Source organism: Diplotaxodon limnothrissa, linkage group LG16 (genome assembly GCF_057381915.1).
Source record: "Diplotaxodon limnothrissa isolate DT_005_m linkage group LG16, D_limnothrissa_male_GT1.1, whole genome shotgun sequence".
Taxonomy (NCBI): Eukaryota; Metazoa; Chordata; class Actinopteri; order Cichliformes; family Cichlidae; genus Diplotaxodon; species Diplotaxodon limnothrissa.
The window spans coordinates 18272779-18289853 of NC_140611.1; the positions used below are offsets into that span (position 1 = coordinate 18272779).

General features: G+C 40.9%; 1 protein-coding gene across 2 annotated transcripts in view; it reads right to left on the reverse strand.

Moving 5' to 3' along the window:
* The window catches only part of mcf2lb (mcf.2 cell line derived transforming sequence-like b), a 62492-nt gene that overhangs the window by 2181 nt on the left and 43236 nt on the right, over nt 1-17075 (reverse strand). The window contains exons 4-32 of one of the 2 annotated variants that reach the window (XM_085375280.1): nt 15518-15608; nt 12129-12248; nt 11875-11991; nt 10704-10853; nt 10457-10581; nt 9742-9856; nt 9550-9669; nt 8281-8472; nt 8004-8195; nt 7632-7791; nt 6899-6957; nt 6716-6801; nt 6498-6564; nt 6295-6410; nt 6114-6183; nt 5926-6018; nt 5487-5579; nt 5256-5381; nt 4031-4252; nt 3845-3937; nt 3675-3753; nt 3591-3600; nt 3375-3470; nt 3118-3224; nt 2758-2850; nt 2276-2335; nt 1692-1757; nt 1466-1543; nt 926-1035 (exon numbers count right to left, since the gene is read on the reverse strand). In XM_085375280.1, the coding sequence (XP_085231406.1) occupies nt 926-1035; nt 1466-1543; nt 1692-1757; nt 2276-2335; nt 2758-2850; nt 3118-3224; nt 3375-3470; nt 3591-3600; nt 3675-3753; nt 3845-3937; nt 4031-4252; nt 5256-5381; nt 5487-5579; nt 5926-6018; nt 6114-6183; nt 6295-6410; nt 6498-6564; nt 6716-6801; nt 6899-6957; nt 7632-7791; nt 8004-8195; nt 8281-8472; nt 9550-9669; nt 9742-9856; nt 10457-10581; nt 10704-10853; nt 11875-11991; nt 12129-12248; nt 15518-15608 (3106 nt within the window). The remainder of the gene's footprint in view (nt 1-925; nt 1036-1465; nt 1544-1691; nt 1758-2275; nt 2336-2757; nt 2851-3117; nt 3225-3374; nt 3471-3590; nt 3601-3674; nt 3754-3844; nt 3938-4030; nt 4253-5255; nt 5382-5486; nt 5580-5925; nt 6019-6113; nt 6184-6294; nt 6411-6497; nt 6565-6715; nt 6802-6898; nt 6958-7631; nt 7792-8003; nt 8196-8280; nt 8473-9549; nt 9670-9741; nt 9857-10456; nt 10582-10703; nt 10854-11874; nt 11992-12128; nt 12249-15517; nt 15609-17075) is intronic. The other variant, XM_085375281.1, reaches the window with a different exon arrangement.

A 17075-nucleotide genomic window follows, 5' to 3' on the forward strand; every position in this document is an offset into this window, starting at 1 on the left:
CACCTTCTTCAAGCAGTGGTACAGGAAGAAGTTTGCATCCTTCAAGAAAAACATGATTTTCATGCAGGACAATGCTCCATCACACGCGTCCAAGTACTCCACAGCGTGGCTGGCAAGAAAGGGTATAAAAGAAGAAAAACTAATGACATGGCCACCTTGTTCACCTGATCTGAACCCCATTGAGAACCTGTGGTCCATCATCAAATGTGAGATTTACAAGGAGGGAAAACAGTACACCTCTCTGAACAGTGTCTGGGAGGCTGTGGTTGCTGCTGCACGCAATGTTGATGGTGAACAGATCAAAACACTGACAGAATCCATGGATGGCAGGCTTTTGAGTGTCCTTGCAAAGAAAGGTGGCTATATTGGTCGCTGATTTGTTTTTGTTTTGTTTTTGAATGTCAGAAATGTATATTTGTGAATGTGGAGATGTTATATTGGTGTCACTGGTAAAAATAAATAATTGAAATGGGTATATATTTGTTTTTTGTTAAGTTGCCTAATAATTATGCACAGTAATAGTCACCTGCACACACAGATATCCCCCTAAAATAGCTAAAACTAAAAACAAACTAAAAACTACTTCCAAAAACATTCAGCTTTGATATTAATGAGTTTTTTGGGTTCATTGAGAACATGGTTGTTGTTCAATAATAAAATTATTCCTCAAAAATACAACTTGCCTAATAATTCTGCACTCCCTATATAGCACGAATACTGGGAATCGTTCCATCACTGTTGTCTGAAGCTATGAGCAACACTGACATAAAAGTGTATTCTATTTCTGCTGGCAGTGTTATGGTACCAACAATGATATCAAATGTCTGAAAACTTTGAATGTAACCTTAGATATAAATACTGGATACCATAGCACCAACACTGTGATTACAAGCCTGCTATCTGTTAGTCATACACAGTGACTCACCAGCTTCTTGCCATTTTCGTCTTCTGGGTCAGAGTTAAGAGGATCTTCAGCGCTGGAGTAGCCGTCATGTTCCCCTGAGGCATCGAGTGACAGGGAGGCTTTATTCCAGCCTGAACAGAAGAGGCAAAAAACAAAACAAAACAGGTGCTTAGTTTGCAGCAACATTCAGCCTCAGCTACTGTCAAACATGTACGTGACCTGAAGGGAGAGTGATGAGTATGGAAGAACCACGATAAGGTCCCCATTGTTAGAACAAAAGTGGCTAAAATCAGGAATCCCAGATTACACAATCAGATCCACAACTATGCACTACAGAAAAACTCCAAGATGGTGGAGACTGGCATGCAACTTCATATTTTAAACTTTCTTCAAACAGAGGTATAAAGTGGGCAGGCAAACATGCCTCTGTGTCAGAGGGTATTCTATGATTTTCTCTGCACTTGAAGGGGATGTGGAAAAGACAAACGCGCTGCCTTTAAAAGGTTCATAGCAGTGAAACACCCTGACACAGCCAGCTGTGGCAGGTTAGTGCCAATATACCTCTCCACTTTGTCTGTAAGAGACTAGAGGTGCTGAACCACCTGGCTCTGGTCAGGTGGAGGGCTGGAGGACCTGCATCTGAGGGACAGGAGGCAATGGAAACACAGCTAGTCACTTTTCCTGCTGTAGCTGCAGCCAACCAAACCTGTGTAAGACCTTGGATGTATTCAAGCATTATGGAAAACAACTAACCCAGCAAGGAGGCTATGCAGTGGCTGAACATTACCTTTAAAGCCAAATGGTGTGGGATCACTCTGGCGTTTCGTCTTGTGATCTGGGCTGGTGGGAGATCCTGGGGAAAAAAAGTAAAAAGAAGAGATGAGGTTGAAAGTTAAATCAAGAAAGACATAATTATCAAAAAGTAATATTCAACAGGCCTATTTTCATGAAAGGAATGATGGAAAGGTATAAAGGAGGCATAGAAAACAGCACTTTCTCAGCTCAGACTAATAAAACAAACAAAAGTCAACTAATACAGAGGTAGAAAAGTAACTCTAACTAAAACAGCACCTGCAAAAAGTAGCTGAACTCTGCAAGATTTCAGAATAGAAGCTGCTGCCATAGAAAAAGTGCTTCAGCAACACAGAGGCCGCTCATGGGAGACATTTTGACATGTTACAGTATGCAGGTGTAAGGTTTTTGCACTTCTGTGGTTCTGATATTCTGCATGCTGATTTATTCTGTTTACCCTGACATAACTTTCAACACCTGCTCAGATTCACATGCTTTTCTTAACAAAGTCAAAATGTCAACTGTGCAAATGCCATTACATTGGATGAAATAAAACTGGGGTCTAGAGCTGTGCGATACCTGATGATGGGAAGACTGTCATGGGCAATGTAAAACTTTTGTCATCAGTACTTGAGGGCTCTGTGGAGGGAAGCATGCAGCATTTCTGACTAAAAGGCTTTAATAAAATCCCCCAGATACTTTCTCCAGACTGAGCAACAGTCACACACTCATGTCTTTGTGGTAAAAGTGAAAAGAGTGCTGTCAGAAGTTAGCTTTACCCAGAAGTTGTGACAAAGTCAGGAAATAGGTTAAAAACATAATTGTATATGATCTATGATGATTTATAGCAATAACTTCCTGCAAACTCACTTGAGCCTGATTATTTCTTGTCCTAAAGACATGAGAGTGATCCAGCTTCTAACTGATGTAATATTAGTGTCTTAAGATGATTAAACAAAAATGTATTGCGTCACACTAAATGGAAAAATCCTTTTTTTGTTTCACAGATGCAGAAGATGACATATCAGGTGGATAATGGAAAATCTCTGGCTTGCAGTTACCTTTCTGAGCTTTGAGGTTACTGAAGCCCTGTAAAGTAAAGCGCTTTTTAGCCACAGCAGCTCTGTCTGAGGTCGGGCTTGTCACACCCTCATCTGACTCAGACGGAAAGCAAGGAGACAAGACAGACGGACAAAAAGAATTAAGGAAGAAGGTAAGTTGGGTTAAGAGGGAATCAATACGGAGGGAAAATGGAACTTGATTCATTAGGAAATGAGAAGTTAAGACACGAACCAATCATAAGAAGTGGGAAAGCACAGAGGTAGGGTAAAACAGAGTTGATGCAACACATGCATTGCAAATGTTACAGTTAAAATTTAACAAGAAACAAGGCGGGTATCCCTCGTGCGCTCTTCACTCACCTTTCCCTGCAGCCTTTACAGAAGAGGAGGAATTGACATCAGGACTGCAGGACTCAGCTTTCTTCTCTTCTCCCTTTTTAATGCTCTTCTGGCCTGTCTTGAATGGGCTGCAAGTGGAGAAGAGAGCAACATGAGAAGCTTCAACAATTTCTGAAAGAACTGGCCCAGATTATTAAAAGTTTACAAAGGGCAATCACATGGAAAATGTTCGTAACACCAGTGAGAGAAAGTAAATGAGGTGGGGAGTTCGGACTTACCTGAGACTTACGGTTCCAGTGGGAACAGGTGGAGCATGGGTGGCCTGATCTGGTGCCCTCTGCTGGCTTGCTTCTGAATGACACAAATGAGAGAAATCAGAATCAGAATCAGAATCAGAATACTTTATTGATCCCTGGGGGAAATTATTTTTTGTTACAGTGCTCCATTTTAAACCAACATTTTAAACCAACATTAAGACAAGACAGACGAAGAAAAACAGCGATGCTGGAACATCACTTCAGCTAAGGCATAAGTTATAGAAAAACTTTCATAATGGCTTTCATAATACATGAATGTACCTCTGCATTCCTCCAGCTGGGTCGTCAGGACCTTCCTGATCTCATTTACCCAAGTGGTTTTGACTTCAGCCGTTGGTGCCTGAGACAAAAAGGATGTACACCCCTCAAAATCTAACCATTATCAGAGTATTTGCTCAGTAGTTGTTCTTTATTAGTCTTTGTTTATTTACCTGAACAATATAGACTTCTTCTCTGGAGTTGCACCAAATTTCAAACTTTTTGTTGTCTCCTTTTGCATTCTCAGTGATGCCCACGGCTCTCATCTGTTCAATAAACAGTGAAGAGAAATATGCATCTTTGTTACCACATCAGTAAAAAAAGAATCAAATGCAATTTGCAACCTTAGATGGGCTCACATTCAAGGACTGCTTGAAGCTGTATGAAGGAGCTTTCTCATAACCTTCCCCGTTCTCCTCTCTCCTCTTGCAGAAGAGCAGGGCCTTCTCGTGGAGGAAGAGGTGTCTCTGCATGGGCTTGAAACGGGCCAGATCCTTAACCTTGGCATGGCCTTTCTTGTGCTCGGTCCACACACTGAATGACCCTTGCATAAGCAGTTTACCCAGCTCACTCAGATTACCCTGAGAAATGAATGGGTTGAAGGGAAGAGATACTTTAATTTAAAAACAAAAACACGCTGGATATGCTCTAAAATAGTTTACAGATGCCCAAGTTTGACTTTCACACACCTCAGTCTTTATGCCAAATGTAGCTCTCTTTTGTGCTGTATGCCAGAGTTATCTGAAGTGTCACGATTATGACAAATATATCTTTCTAAATAATTTATATATACACTTGTAAGTGGCTGCCAAGTTTTAACAGGCGCAAGAGCAGAACACTTGTCTAATTTATCCTAATTTCAAAGCTCTCACGTCACTTATCATCATGTTTCCATCTGCTAGATGAAAGTAACAGTGGAATTCAAAAGGAGTTTCACCTTTCTGGACCTTTATATCTCAAATGATCTGTTAACACTTGATCCTTTGACATCAAGGAAGTCGAAGGATCATGTCAGCTCTTTTCTCCCAACAGTTTTCACAGTTTGCACATTATTTTTGAGTGTTACAGATTTGCATATCTGGGCCACAGATATGTTGTTGCAGTGCAGTTCTTTAATGTTTTAAATATCACAAAATATGTAGACTTTCTTACTCGAGTCTTTGTTTGAACTGATTTTACATTTTGATTTAAAAAAAAAAAAAAGCTTTCAGTTTTGCTTCATGGATTGTAAAAAGCTCTATTATATCATTTAAAAGAACAATTTCACCTCAGAACCTATCTGACGTCCATGACATGTCAGTGACATACACTAAAGTATTGGCTGGCAACTGTTATTCCTTGAATTCAGGTGTTAACAGTCCCATTGCCACAGGTGTAGCCTATAAAATCAAGCACCTAGCCATGCAGTCTCAGTCTACCTTCACAGATATTTGGGCACCTTTGCAGCAGGCCAGTTTGTGAAATTTCTTCCCTTCTAGATATTTAACTATAAACTGTAGGTTATGGTGGCTCTGAGAGTCCATGTAGTGGATGCCAAGCATCTGTTAGGTGACTGATAAACTCTGCGCCTGTTTAATGTCTCACCTCAAATCCTGTAATGGCGATAAGGTGCATGGAGTCATTGACAGCCTTGAGGATCCCCACGATGGAGGTCAGCGCATCCTGCAGGTCATCAGCCCCTTCACAGCCCTTACTGTACTTCAGCATTTCCTGAAGTTAGAAAAAACCGAAGAAACAGCTCATAGCAACCACACGAAAACAGAAAAAAACAGTTGTAGAGTCTGTTTGATTTGTGGCCAACAGATAGATTCACACCTTCAGTAGCAGCTGGTACTTGGTAATCCTCTGAACCGGCTTCAGGAGATATGAATCTAAACCTAGTTTATGCTCCAGCTTTTTCTGGCATTCCTGATGTAATAAAAAGAAAATGATGTCAAATAAAACATTAACACCTTTTTACTCTGCCCACCTGAGCGTAAATCTCTTTTGAGCTACTGTATCTCACTGAAAAATGTGTTTAACTTGGTAACTTGAGTTGTTATATAATGCTGTGTTTTTCAAATATTATAGCTTTTAATTTCCCACTGGACGCTGGAAAAATCAGTTTGCAATTTTTGGTAACTAGGCAACTGAATTTAAGTATTTATACAAATGAGTTTTTAAAAATATTTTTTGGGAGGTTGTTATTTCCCCAAGCAATGAAATGTTAAATGGGTTAGGCTAACACAAATGTGCTGACGGCTGATTTGTTCACCTGGAAGAAGGCGCAGTCTGAGCACTGCCTCCACAGGCTCTCAGAGCGAGGTTTGTTGTGACAGTACTTCTCATAGATCTGCAGGTCTGTCATCTGAGGGGAAAGCAATGAAAAAGATTTGTACAGCACAGTCCCTTCCTTCAGTAAAATTTGTTGTGTGCCTCTCGGCTATCTCACCCTTTACTCACCCTCTCTAAGAAGCATCTACCAACCAACTCTGGGCAGTCTGTGTACTGCTCCAACTCCCTCAGAAAAGTTCTGGTAAAACAAAAAAAAAGAAAAAAAAAAAAGATTTTGAATGTGTTTATTGGCCTTGATGTCCAACACAGGACAGATATGATCAGTGACCACCAGATGGCGCTCCGTTACCTTTTGTGAAAGTGGTAAATTTCCGGCATGTTGCCAAACAAAACCTCCTTTTTGTTCTGCAAAGGCGCAGGGATAAGGTGAGACATTGCTGGATTATCCATCTCAGAGGCGTATCCCTGAAACAAACCAACAAAAGCACAATATGAAATACCCAGAGCAGGAAAAACAGAGCGCAGAAAACCTTCTGTGGAGTGATTCTACACCTGTAAGACACAGAGCAGCTCCTCCACGTAAGCCCTCTCAGTTTCCAGCAGCTCGTTCATAACATGTCTGCAGAAAGGCAAAGGCAGAGAGATCGAGTAAGGGGTTTGGTGTACTCAGATAGCTGCACGGAGCTTTAGATCCCCAGATAACCCTTTTCACACAGCCCATCTGCTGTGTAATTTGATTACAGATGAAAGAGTTAGTGTTGATCCCTCACCGCCTGAGCACTGCCAGGTTCTCCTCCTCCTCTGACAGAGAGGTATGTCTGCTGCTACTGTATTCGTTCTTCAGTTGGCCATTTCCCTAAAAAAAAAGGGGGGGAACATTGGATATGGAACAGACTCCAAAGTCTTCAGAAAACACTTGTACAACAGTTTACAAACAGAATCTTGAGTCTCACTTTTTCACAGTTGCCGGAGTCTGTCTCTGAGCATTTCTTCTCCAGCTTTGCTCTGCGTGCTGGGGATGTGAAAATACAGGGATGATTTTCAACTTATTAAACTATGTAATAACTATTAATAACTTTGATCGTTTTAGCTGGTCATGAGGAATGTGGCATGATATTAGAAAAGCTGCATTCAAGGTTTCCAAATACTTTATTATTGTAAGAAGCTGGTTTCAGCTCAGTAATGCTTGCAGCTTGAAACATCCTTTTTGCAACATGTATATTATACATTGTGTGGCAATTTTGTACAATTAATACAAAGAGGTTATGTGGTTTCTATTACTGTCAATGCTTCAATATACTGACTAATAGAATAGCTGTGAAAAACTATAAATTAACTGGAGAGTGTGTAAAGGCCCTTGTATGTAAATGTGTAGGATGCAGGATAAATAAAGAAAATGTATACATTTTTTTTGTCGTGAAAATAGTGATTTCAAGCTAAAAATATAAGATTTTTTTTATTTCCTTCTACAAGGTTGTTCTGCAATAAGTTATGTATCCTTATTGTGTTTGAACAGTGGAAAATGGACTGTTAATGCATGGTCTCAGGTATTGCACACATAAGAGCTAGAGACAGCATCAACAGGCTTCAAGTAATGCTAAGACTGAAGAGCACAAAAACCTGAGAAAGTCTGAAAAGGCTCTGCACTGCATGACGAGTGTAATGTACGGCCGTGTGAAGACTGACCAGGTGAGCTGAGAGGGGATTTGATGAAGGCTTCGGGTCTCGGGGCTACTGGCTGCACAGGCCTGGTTTGTTTAGCTGCCAGCTTCTTGAGGCTGACTCTCCTCTTGTCAAACATCTCCTGCATGGACGCCTGCTTCTGGAAAACTTTCTCCACTTGGTCCTGATGCACAGGAAGCCACCGGAAAAGTGTCACCATTAAATGTGTTATTGATGTATGCCAACATCAGTAAAGTCGTAACACAATAATCTGAGATGAGATATTATGCAATGTTAGACATTAGCACTAATGTGGTCATTTTTGTTGGCGAAAACCTCAGCGATGTGACGTTTGAATGCAACACGTGTGTTCTCCTCTCATGTCAGTCCTCTTACCCTAAACTGCTGGTTCAGCACGGCCTCGTAGTCTTTCCAGATGGTGCTGAGGTCTGTCAGCTGATTCTCGCCTGCATTATCCAGGTAACGTTCCAGCTCCTGCAGGGCCAACTCTGCGCCCTCATGTGACTGACATTTATCAACCGGCTGAGAAGCCAGCAGGTATATGCCATCATCAACCCACTTTGATGCCTGCAGAGGAGGATGAAAGTGGAAAAACCAGAAACAACACAAGACAAAGGGACTAATGGGGGCATGTATGCAGTTGTCTTCTCACCCGCTCCAGCCGGTGGTGTAGCTCCCTGGCTTTGAGGAGATGGTCCTTCTTGGCTCTCAGATTGTTGTTCACAGTTTCACTGATTGTTCTAAGCTCACTGCATTTGGGCTGAATGGAGTCCTCAGCGTAGTGGGACTTCTGGATCAGTTCATCACCCTCCTGGGACAAGGCTGCAGTTCTGACCAGAACCTCCTGAGGACCAGTGTAGTGCAACAGTTCAGTTCTGACCTCAGCTCAGCGGACAGTTTGTTCCAAAGAACAGGACCACAGTTATTGAAAGCACACTGAGATGACCTGAGAGGTCCAGTTGGGTTATAGACACTGAGTGAGTCAAAAATATATGGGGTTGTTGTGCACACAGGTATTGTGCTTTGAATGCACTGTGCAGCTGTGACACGAATTTTAGGAAATATAAGCCTAAAAGCTCATATTTAAGAGTTCCTGCAGAGTGTAATGGGATTTTGTCCAGATGAAGCTACTGATGTAGTTTTGGTTCTTGATTTAAAGCTGATTGCACTACTTTTTTATTTAGGTCTTTCTTGCTTAGTATGTGGTTCTGTTGGTCAGTGCATAGCATGTTTCAATTTGAATTACTTACGCTTTTACTTTAAATTTGTTTAATTTTTTGTGTAGATTGTTGTATTTTTAGACACAACCTTGTTCTTTTTCCACCCTTGATGTCATCTGAGTTCCCTTGCTCCTTGCTAACCTTCCTTAAGCTTTGGTTTTCCTTATTATCTTTATGGACTTTAATTATTCTCACAGTTTGGGAGATACTCATCTAGTTTGATGTCCTTAAGTTGGACTTTTTTAGTGATCCCTGCGTCCTCTGTGCAGTACTTTATTAGATAAACGCACATTATGAAATAAGAAAACTTGAGAAAATTGCTGCACTTTAGACATTTTACACATGAATATGAAATATAAAGATGTTTAATCACATTTCATGATGATGATGATCACTATTATCTGTTCTATCAACCTTACTACATAAAATCGCAAACAAATTAGTCATTTTGAACAAAATGAAGCACATCTCCGTTTTTTTAATTTTCTTACATGAAAGTTTATTTAAATATCATTTAATTTCAATCATCTGCTAAAACACAGCCGGTGATTTGTTTTTGGAGTGTAATGTAATTTCGAAATGACAAAAAAGAAAGCAGAACACCTCCCCTCCACCCCCATCCATATTATAAAACATCTTATTCAGCTGTTTGGGTCATGATTACACAAAGCTTTAATTGTGATGATTCAGGTGTGACTTACACAGACTTTCTCCTCGTAGGTCGTGAGCTCAATGAAGATGTGGTCAGCATGGGCTGGACTGATCCCAACCTCAGAGAAGGTTGCAAGTTTCTCAGACACCTGATCCAGCAGAGCCCTCACCTGCACCAGAAACACAAGTTTTGAAGAGATCCAGTATGCGGGATTTCAATATATAAAAAAAGTCCTGCTCACCTCTCGGTAGTTATGCTCAAAGTGGCGCAGTTGAAGACACTGCTCTAGTTTGGTTTGATGTCTCACCCAGAACTCATCAAAAGCTCGTTCTGTCTCGTCCAGCTGAGACAGCAATCTGCCAGGCAAGGCGAGAAAGACGGAGAGGAAAGAGCCAGCGTTAAATCGAGCTAAAGCCGTAGGGGGAAAATTAATGAAGCAGAGAATGCTGACTGAGGTTTTCAGATCCTCTTGGTTTATTGTGTTTGCATGTTTTTATGCTATTTAGTGGCAATAACTATTATGATTATTGTGGAGATCGGTTCTCTCAATGTGCCTTAAAATACCGTGTGACCTCAAAGCATACTGACTTGAAACAATATTCCTAAAATAGCGAAAAGAGATGAAACAGGCCAGGAAAAAATATCTTGCATTTTAAAAAAGGCTTTAATTTTTGTTACGTAAATACATCAGGATGTGAAATGCCTTTATAATTCAGTGCTGGCCTGATATGCTTAGCTCTTAATTTTAACTTAGTTCAAAGCATGTCCGAAAAAATCTAGGGAATCATTATTTATGAATTTCAAACAAATATTCATCCCACAAAAAGTTAAAAGTTCTGTCTCAATCAGCAAAGAAAAAAGTGCTCCTCTAATATCTCCTAATGTGCCATGACTGGAAGTTTTTTAGTTTTCAGTCACCGTCCCGCAGCTGTGCCACTGGCGTAACTGGTTCCAACCTTTGAACTGTAGCCAGATTCTCCAGTTCATCCTGGTTCATGTTGTGGTCGGGGTCTCGCACTACAGGCTCATTGATGCTCTCCAACAGCCTGCTGCCCTGACCCAGAGCCACCAGTAAATCCTCCTAGAAATACAGAGACAGATGGGGCAAGCATGCATTATCTGAACAGACCAATGAAGCAATTAATGCATATCATATTACTCTTGTAATTTCAAAGAATGCATTTTTATATTTGAAGGTATTACCTTCATTCTTTCTTTCTTGCTGGTGTGTGTGCTCAGAAGGATGGTTGTGGCCTGTATTTCATTTGGGAGTTCAGTTTCTGCCAGCTCAGTCCCAAATGACTGCAGAGTCTGTGCCGTTTTCTTTACCATCAGTGCAAAGCCTTCAATAGCCTGAGTCACGGGAGACACAACAGAGATTTTCATCGAGAAAATGCCAAATTTTCATTCTCAGGTGATGCTGATAAAATGCACTGTGTTCTTGTAACATGTAAAACAAATCATAAAGTGCACTTTTGAGGGGATTGGCTAGTTCCGAATTGCAGTCTGTAAGTAGAATACTTTATGACAATATCGTCAGTACTCAATTTGCAAATATCACTTTACATTTTGATCTTACTGTATAGGCGGAGGTTAAAGTAGACTGGATGGATCCAGTTCTGGCACTTTTAGCTAATAAGTGATCAAATCTTATCAGCAGTTTAATATCTAATAGAACCGAAAAATTTATTTTTCATGTGCTGCAGCCAACTTACAAGCCAGCTTCCACGTTAAACACAAGTAAGGTGTTCATGGATAAACAGAGTAACACTTATAACCTTCAGGTAATTTCAAATGCTTCAAAAAGTTTAGCAAATATCAGCAAATACAAACTATTTCTGTACCGTTTGGACCACAGTGTGGCTGCGAGCCAATTGTGTGTGGTATAGCAAGTTCCCTCAAAGAGATGGAGAAAGGTATAAGACAAAGAGGACAGGAGAGGAAGATGAGAAATTATTTTCAAAGGCATCTGATAAACTGGAAATTTAAAGCTTATGTAACCATGCTTATTCTTTGGTCATCAGATGTTGGACCTGTACATGGTACATACTGTATATATGTGCTGGATGAAAATGCTGGGGATTTTAGTGCAGGCTGTAGTGGTTAGTTTACAGCACTGTGGCACACAGACTAAGCAGTGCAGGTTGTGGTGTTCATTGTAAGTGGTTATGTCAAGGGTAGCACATTTCAGTTTAAATTAGATCTTAAAGTATTATTTTTAAATGATCCCGCCCCTAATCCTTACAGCTGCATTGAATACTAGAGTTCTCCCTTCTACCAAAACCCACTTTAACCCTTGCTTACAGGCATGCAGAAAAAGGTGTTTTTTTTTTAATTGTCTTATAATCAATGGATAGTACTGAACAGTACATACTGTGCGGTGAGAGATCCACTTCTCATGGCAGTACTCCTGTGTTCCCCCGAGCTCCTGGGTCAGTTGGGTGCGATCAATATAAGAGTGCAGCTCAGTTATAGAGCTCAACATAATCACCTGAGAGAGACAAACATCAACATCTTTGAGCAACTATATTTCTTCTTCATTTTTTTTCCTATTTGAGAGGAGAACACAAGTCACTCATGGAATAGACACAAGTGTGTTTTTGCACAGGAGACCCAAAGCGCACGCACCGGCACCTTCATCTTGAACTCATCCTTGTTGAACTTGAAGAGGATGTCGGAGAGTGTGCGTTGCAGAAGGGTAGTGGGCCTCAGAACCAGAACCAGCTGGAGGTTCCCTGGGAAGGAGCCCTGACATAGGAAAGGAGACCGAGTATGTAGTAAGGCAAGCAAGTCATCACACTTCAGTTGTACATGTTCTGTTTTTTTTCTTCTTTTGTTTTCCTGCTGACAGCATGGACTTCTCATATATTACTCTCCCCCTTTGTCTCTCCTTCCATCTCCCACGTGATAACACCGATGTGAAGAAGCTAGTAGACTACCAGAGAATGAAGAAAATGTGGAGGGTGCAGGGCGCCATCGCATGCCAGGGACATTAATCTTCATGTCTCTGAGATGCTTCTGCATGAATAATGAGGCAGACGGCGTATTCACACATGTGTGGAGGCACATTCAATCAGGGTTTCCCCTTACTCAGTTGACATTGTCAAGCTGAACTGGCATAGTTTTGAGTTGTTTGGTGACAAGGAAGTTATCAATTTATCTCCTTTTTAGACACATCTATGTCACATCTTATCCCTGTATCTGAGGAGTATTTTTTTAGCCCTTTTCACAGCTTGGCTGCACAGTATAAACACTAGGGGACACGTCTATAATTAACTTGATTATTTCTTTGCAAAAAGAAAACAAAGACAGTTGCTTCAAACAACATACTCAGCACAAAAACAGATTTCACTAAGCAAAACAGTTTTGCTTCATGTGTTCAGAACATCCACATAAATCCTTTTCATATGTATCTTTCTGTCCATCTACCACACACTCTCAGCCAACAGACCCAATAAAAGCTAATTAAAATGTCATGATTGACACCCACTGACAGCATGGAGGGCACAAGCTGATCTCCCTTCTTCAGGCAATACAATAGATAATGCAGCTTTAATTAGCTAATGACCTAAATGGATGGTTTGTCTGATTGGCCATCCTCCTCGAGTGAGTTGGGGAATGCTGGTCCAAGCAGAAGTGAGAGCGAATACATTGTTCATAAAAGAAATCCTCTTGGGAGCAGCATTATTAATGGGATTAATAAATCAATCCATTGTTTGTCCTTACTGACCCGCTGGAAGAAGGAAGATAACTGGTTAAAATGGTCATTCACCATCTGCAGAGATGAATCATGCAATCTGCAGAACATATGGCTCTGTTTGTTAGTGGTAGGTGTTATCACAAAACAGGCCTGTTATTAATTATTTTATGATTAATGGATCTGGCAGTCTTGTGCAGAAACAAATCTGAAACGAGTAAATGGTAAATCTGGTAAGATTCTATATTTTATCACCATCAAAAAACCAAAATCCTAAGAAATATATATGCAAATTAATATCTGAGCCTGTGTGTAGCAAAGCCTGATATATCCGATTCCTGGTAAGAATCCAGAATAGCTGTTAGGAACTTTAATGTAATGTATTGTTAAACCTTCAGAGAATACATTGAACAAAGGCACTGCTGTGAGTCCTAGTGCACTAGCTAAATATAGTCCAACTAACACAGTGTGTTTTCTAAAACAGTCGCAGGAATTAAAAATATATATTTTTAGAAATATAACTATATATTCATGTGCAGCAGGTTATCTTCTTTAAATTAAAGTTCTCATAGGCTAAAGGCTACAGACAGTTTTGGGAGCTGACACTATATTATATATCCAGTCTTAGCTTCCAAGCATTCATCCATGTTGCTTGGATCTGTTGTCTCTGGCAGTCATGCACTACTTGCTCTTTGACAATGGCTGACACACACACGCCTCAGGAGGAGCCTGATAAATGACAAGCTTTAGGTAGTGACAGACTTAATTAAGACCAGTCTACAAACACTTTCTCTCATAAGACTCAGCTCAGCTGTCCTCAAAAACACACTGACCCACATTCAGGCCCACAAGCCCACATATGCACGAGTACACACATCTACATAGACATGCACATGCACAGCAAAAGACAAAGAGCATCACTCCTCAGCCGCCTTATTTTCTCACAGACACAGACCAACACACAGACGGAAGAACCTCCACTCTACAGATAGCGCCACTTTTCATCACCACGTATTTAACAGCCTGGTGGAATCACTTCAAGCAGAGTATTAGTACAGGGCTGACTGAATGGCCCCTTATTACCAGCCTGTCAACCTGTAAAAGTCTGCCTTGTGGGATTAATAAAGCTTGATTTAATTTGAAATGACTGAGTGGGTCTCCCATATCTCTGGAGACAGTGGGTGGTAATAGCCATCGTTTGCTCTCCCACTCAGGCATTTCATCTTTTTATACATCTGCCTCCTTCAGTGTTTTCAATAGACACGTGAGGATCTGCTTCACACAAAAAATGCTGTTCTATGTAGATTTCCTTAAGGAAAACTGTCCTACACACCATCTTTGTCATCTGCCGTGTCTGAAAAATCCTGAGATTCTTTTGATTCCAGTGGAGCAATTCTATGATACTGGAGATCAACACAGTAGCTCATTTTTGTTACATAAAGAAGCTACTAAGCCAAAGAAAAGTGGCCTTCTTTCATTAGTATATGAATCATGGTGCTTGTCAGCAGTCCATTGGTTTAGCTCCAGTTAAACAATACTGAGAGATTGTGTAAGAGGGTGATTCCCACCCCCATCTATATACACTATGGAGCGCTGCCAGTGCTTCATCAACTCCCTACAGAAAGCCTGAAACATGGATGATCATATAGACACTCTGGCTCACTGTACACAAGTAAAGCCTGGGACAAATGAAACATGCTCCAAAATAACATTCTCCTTATTCTGTTAGTGTCAGTTTTCCATCTAAAAAGAAGCAGGATTAATGAGCAATGGAAGAGATTATATCAGAAGTTCCCTCTATCCTGATGTATCATGCAGCAGCTGAAAAACATACAAAAGGCTACTTTGCTTAGTAGGTTGTGCAGGAGTCCTTTAAGCCACTGTGAGCAGCATTTAAGTGACTCATTTATACTAATTTACTCAATTGTTTATAATAGAGGCCCAAATATCAATCAATGTAAAGCCAAGATGATGAGTGAAAGATTTAAACGAATGTGTGAACAAAACAAACACATTCTGCTGTATTTTCAGCTTATTTTTCCCCATAGCTGTGAAAACACTGGCTGTGATGGTAATGGTCGAGAGCTTATGGCTGTGCTTTCTCATATATTAGTGGTGGAGCTGTTAAGTAGAGGAAGTTACAACATCTCTCTGAGGCCTAATAAGCTTCATCCTCCCATGGGTGATGGTGTACGGACAGTTCCTGTCAAACCTCGGTCCCCTCACTCTCACAGCTGATGAAATATCTGTTTCTGTCCCAGTGAGACTCATGCAGAAGGCAAGTGCATGCTCAGATCTGCAGAGGCAAAGACAAACTTACTGCAATACGAAGCAGGGTCCCCTTTACAGCTGCCCATCGGTCTTGCCGGCGATCAATCACCAGGATGAACCCCACGCCTGTTGACGACAAGCTGGAACACACAAGGAGGAAACATTTTCAGCACAAACTAAACAGATCTGTTGTGACCAGCTTGATGGTTCAAGGGTGAGAAAGTTAGCAGCACAGTGAATGTGGAGGATGTCATATCAGTTTGTTTGTTTGTTTTACATGGAAACAGCCTGTACTACAACCAAACGACAGACAAGTAGGGAATTCTTTAAACACAAGAGCTTTAAGAGGTGGGAAAAAATCCTCTATGGCACAGAAGTGAAGCCAAGTGCCTGTTCACAGATTTCAGTTTTGTTGTGCTGCTCTTTATCTTCTTAGACAGCTGGCGCCATCAATAAAAGGAGATACTGTGAAGCGCCTCCAGATTTCTTGGCCACCAGCCCCCAGCCCTCACTTCCCCCATTCCCCTGCTCTCCTTTGTGGTCCCAGTAGAAATGGGGAGGGGATGGGTAAACACTGACAACAACTACTGACGGCCGCACGTGCAGTTTACCAGCAGAATCCTATCTACACTACCTGAAACATGTGCATCCTGTTTCAGGTAGTGGTAAAGCACCGTCATTACCTTTCAAGCAGAAATATTCCAGTAAGCTTCAAGTATTTGTTTTCACATCTTTCATTCTGCAACTATTGACTGCGTAGACAAGGTGGCAGCAGTTAAAAAAAAGAGCGGTCCGTGTAACAATGAAGGCAAAATGAAAACACAGTAGAGGAGGCAGATCCCAGTGTGTTGTGCTGTTTGAAGCAGAGGCAGCCAAATGTTTAAGACCATTCCAGGATCCAGACTCTGCACCCCCTTCACTGCATCTGTGCGCTAACCAATGAGAGCTGAGAGCTGCTGGAATAAGAGCCAACCAAACCAAGGGTGCATAGCAATGGGCAGCTTTATTAGCCAATCAACGGATCAAAACAGATGTGAGTGAGGTTCTGAAGAGCATTTACAGTGTGCACCCAAAGCTTGCAGTATTAGTAAATCTATTCATGTCTGCCTCTCTAGTTAATGCTGTTACTTACTGTATCATTTACATTAAATTACTCATGACACTTCCTTCCCCTTTCATCTTTTCCTTTTTCTCCTCCTCTATCATCCTCACTTTTCACCCCTGCAGTTTCACACAGTCATTGCTTTACAACTCATGTGCAGAGGTAAAGTGAGACAAGAGCTTTTCATCCTTTCAGACATTTATGACTCCTAAAATAAGAGGGTGGTTTATGCTGAACATCCACTGCCAGGGGATGGGAAATTTAATCATTTGGCCTATCAAGTAGTAGCACAACTTTAAAGTAAAGTATTAGCAGAAATTTGAAGGTAAATGTGAATAAGTGGATGTACAGTTTTTTGTGTAGCTATAAATTTTTTTTGCAAACACACAATTTCCCAACTACTGCAAAAACTACTCATTTAAATATTCATAGATATTTTCTGGTGCTTTGGGGGCTGCGCATCCATGAGTGTCCTTCTAATAATTGGATTTCTAATGTCAAAGGG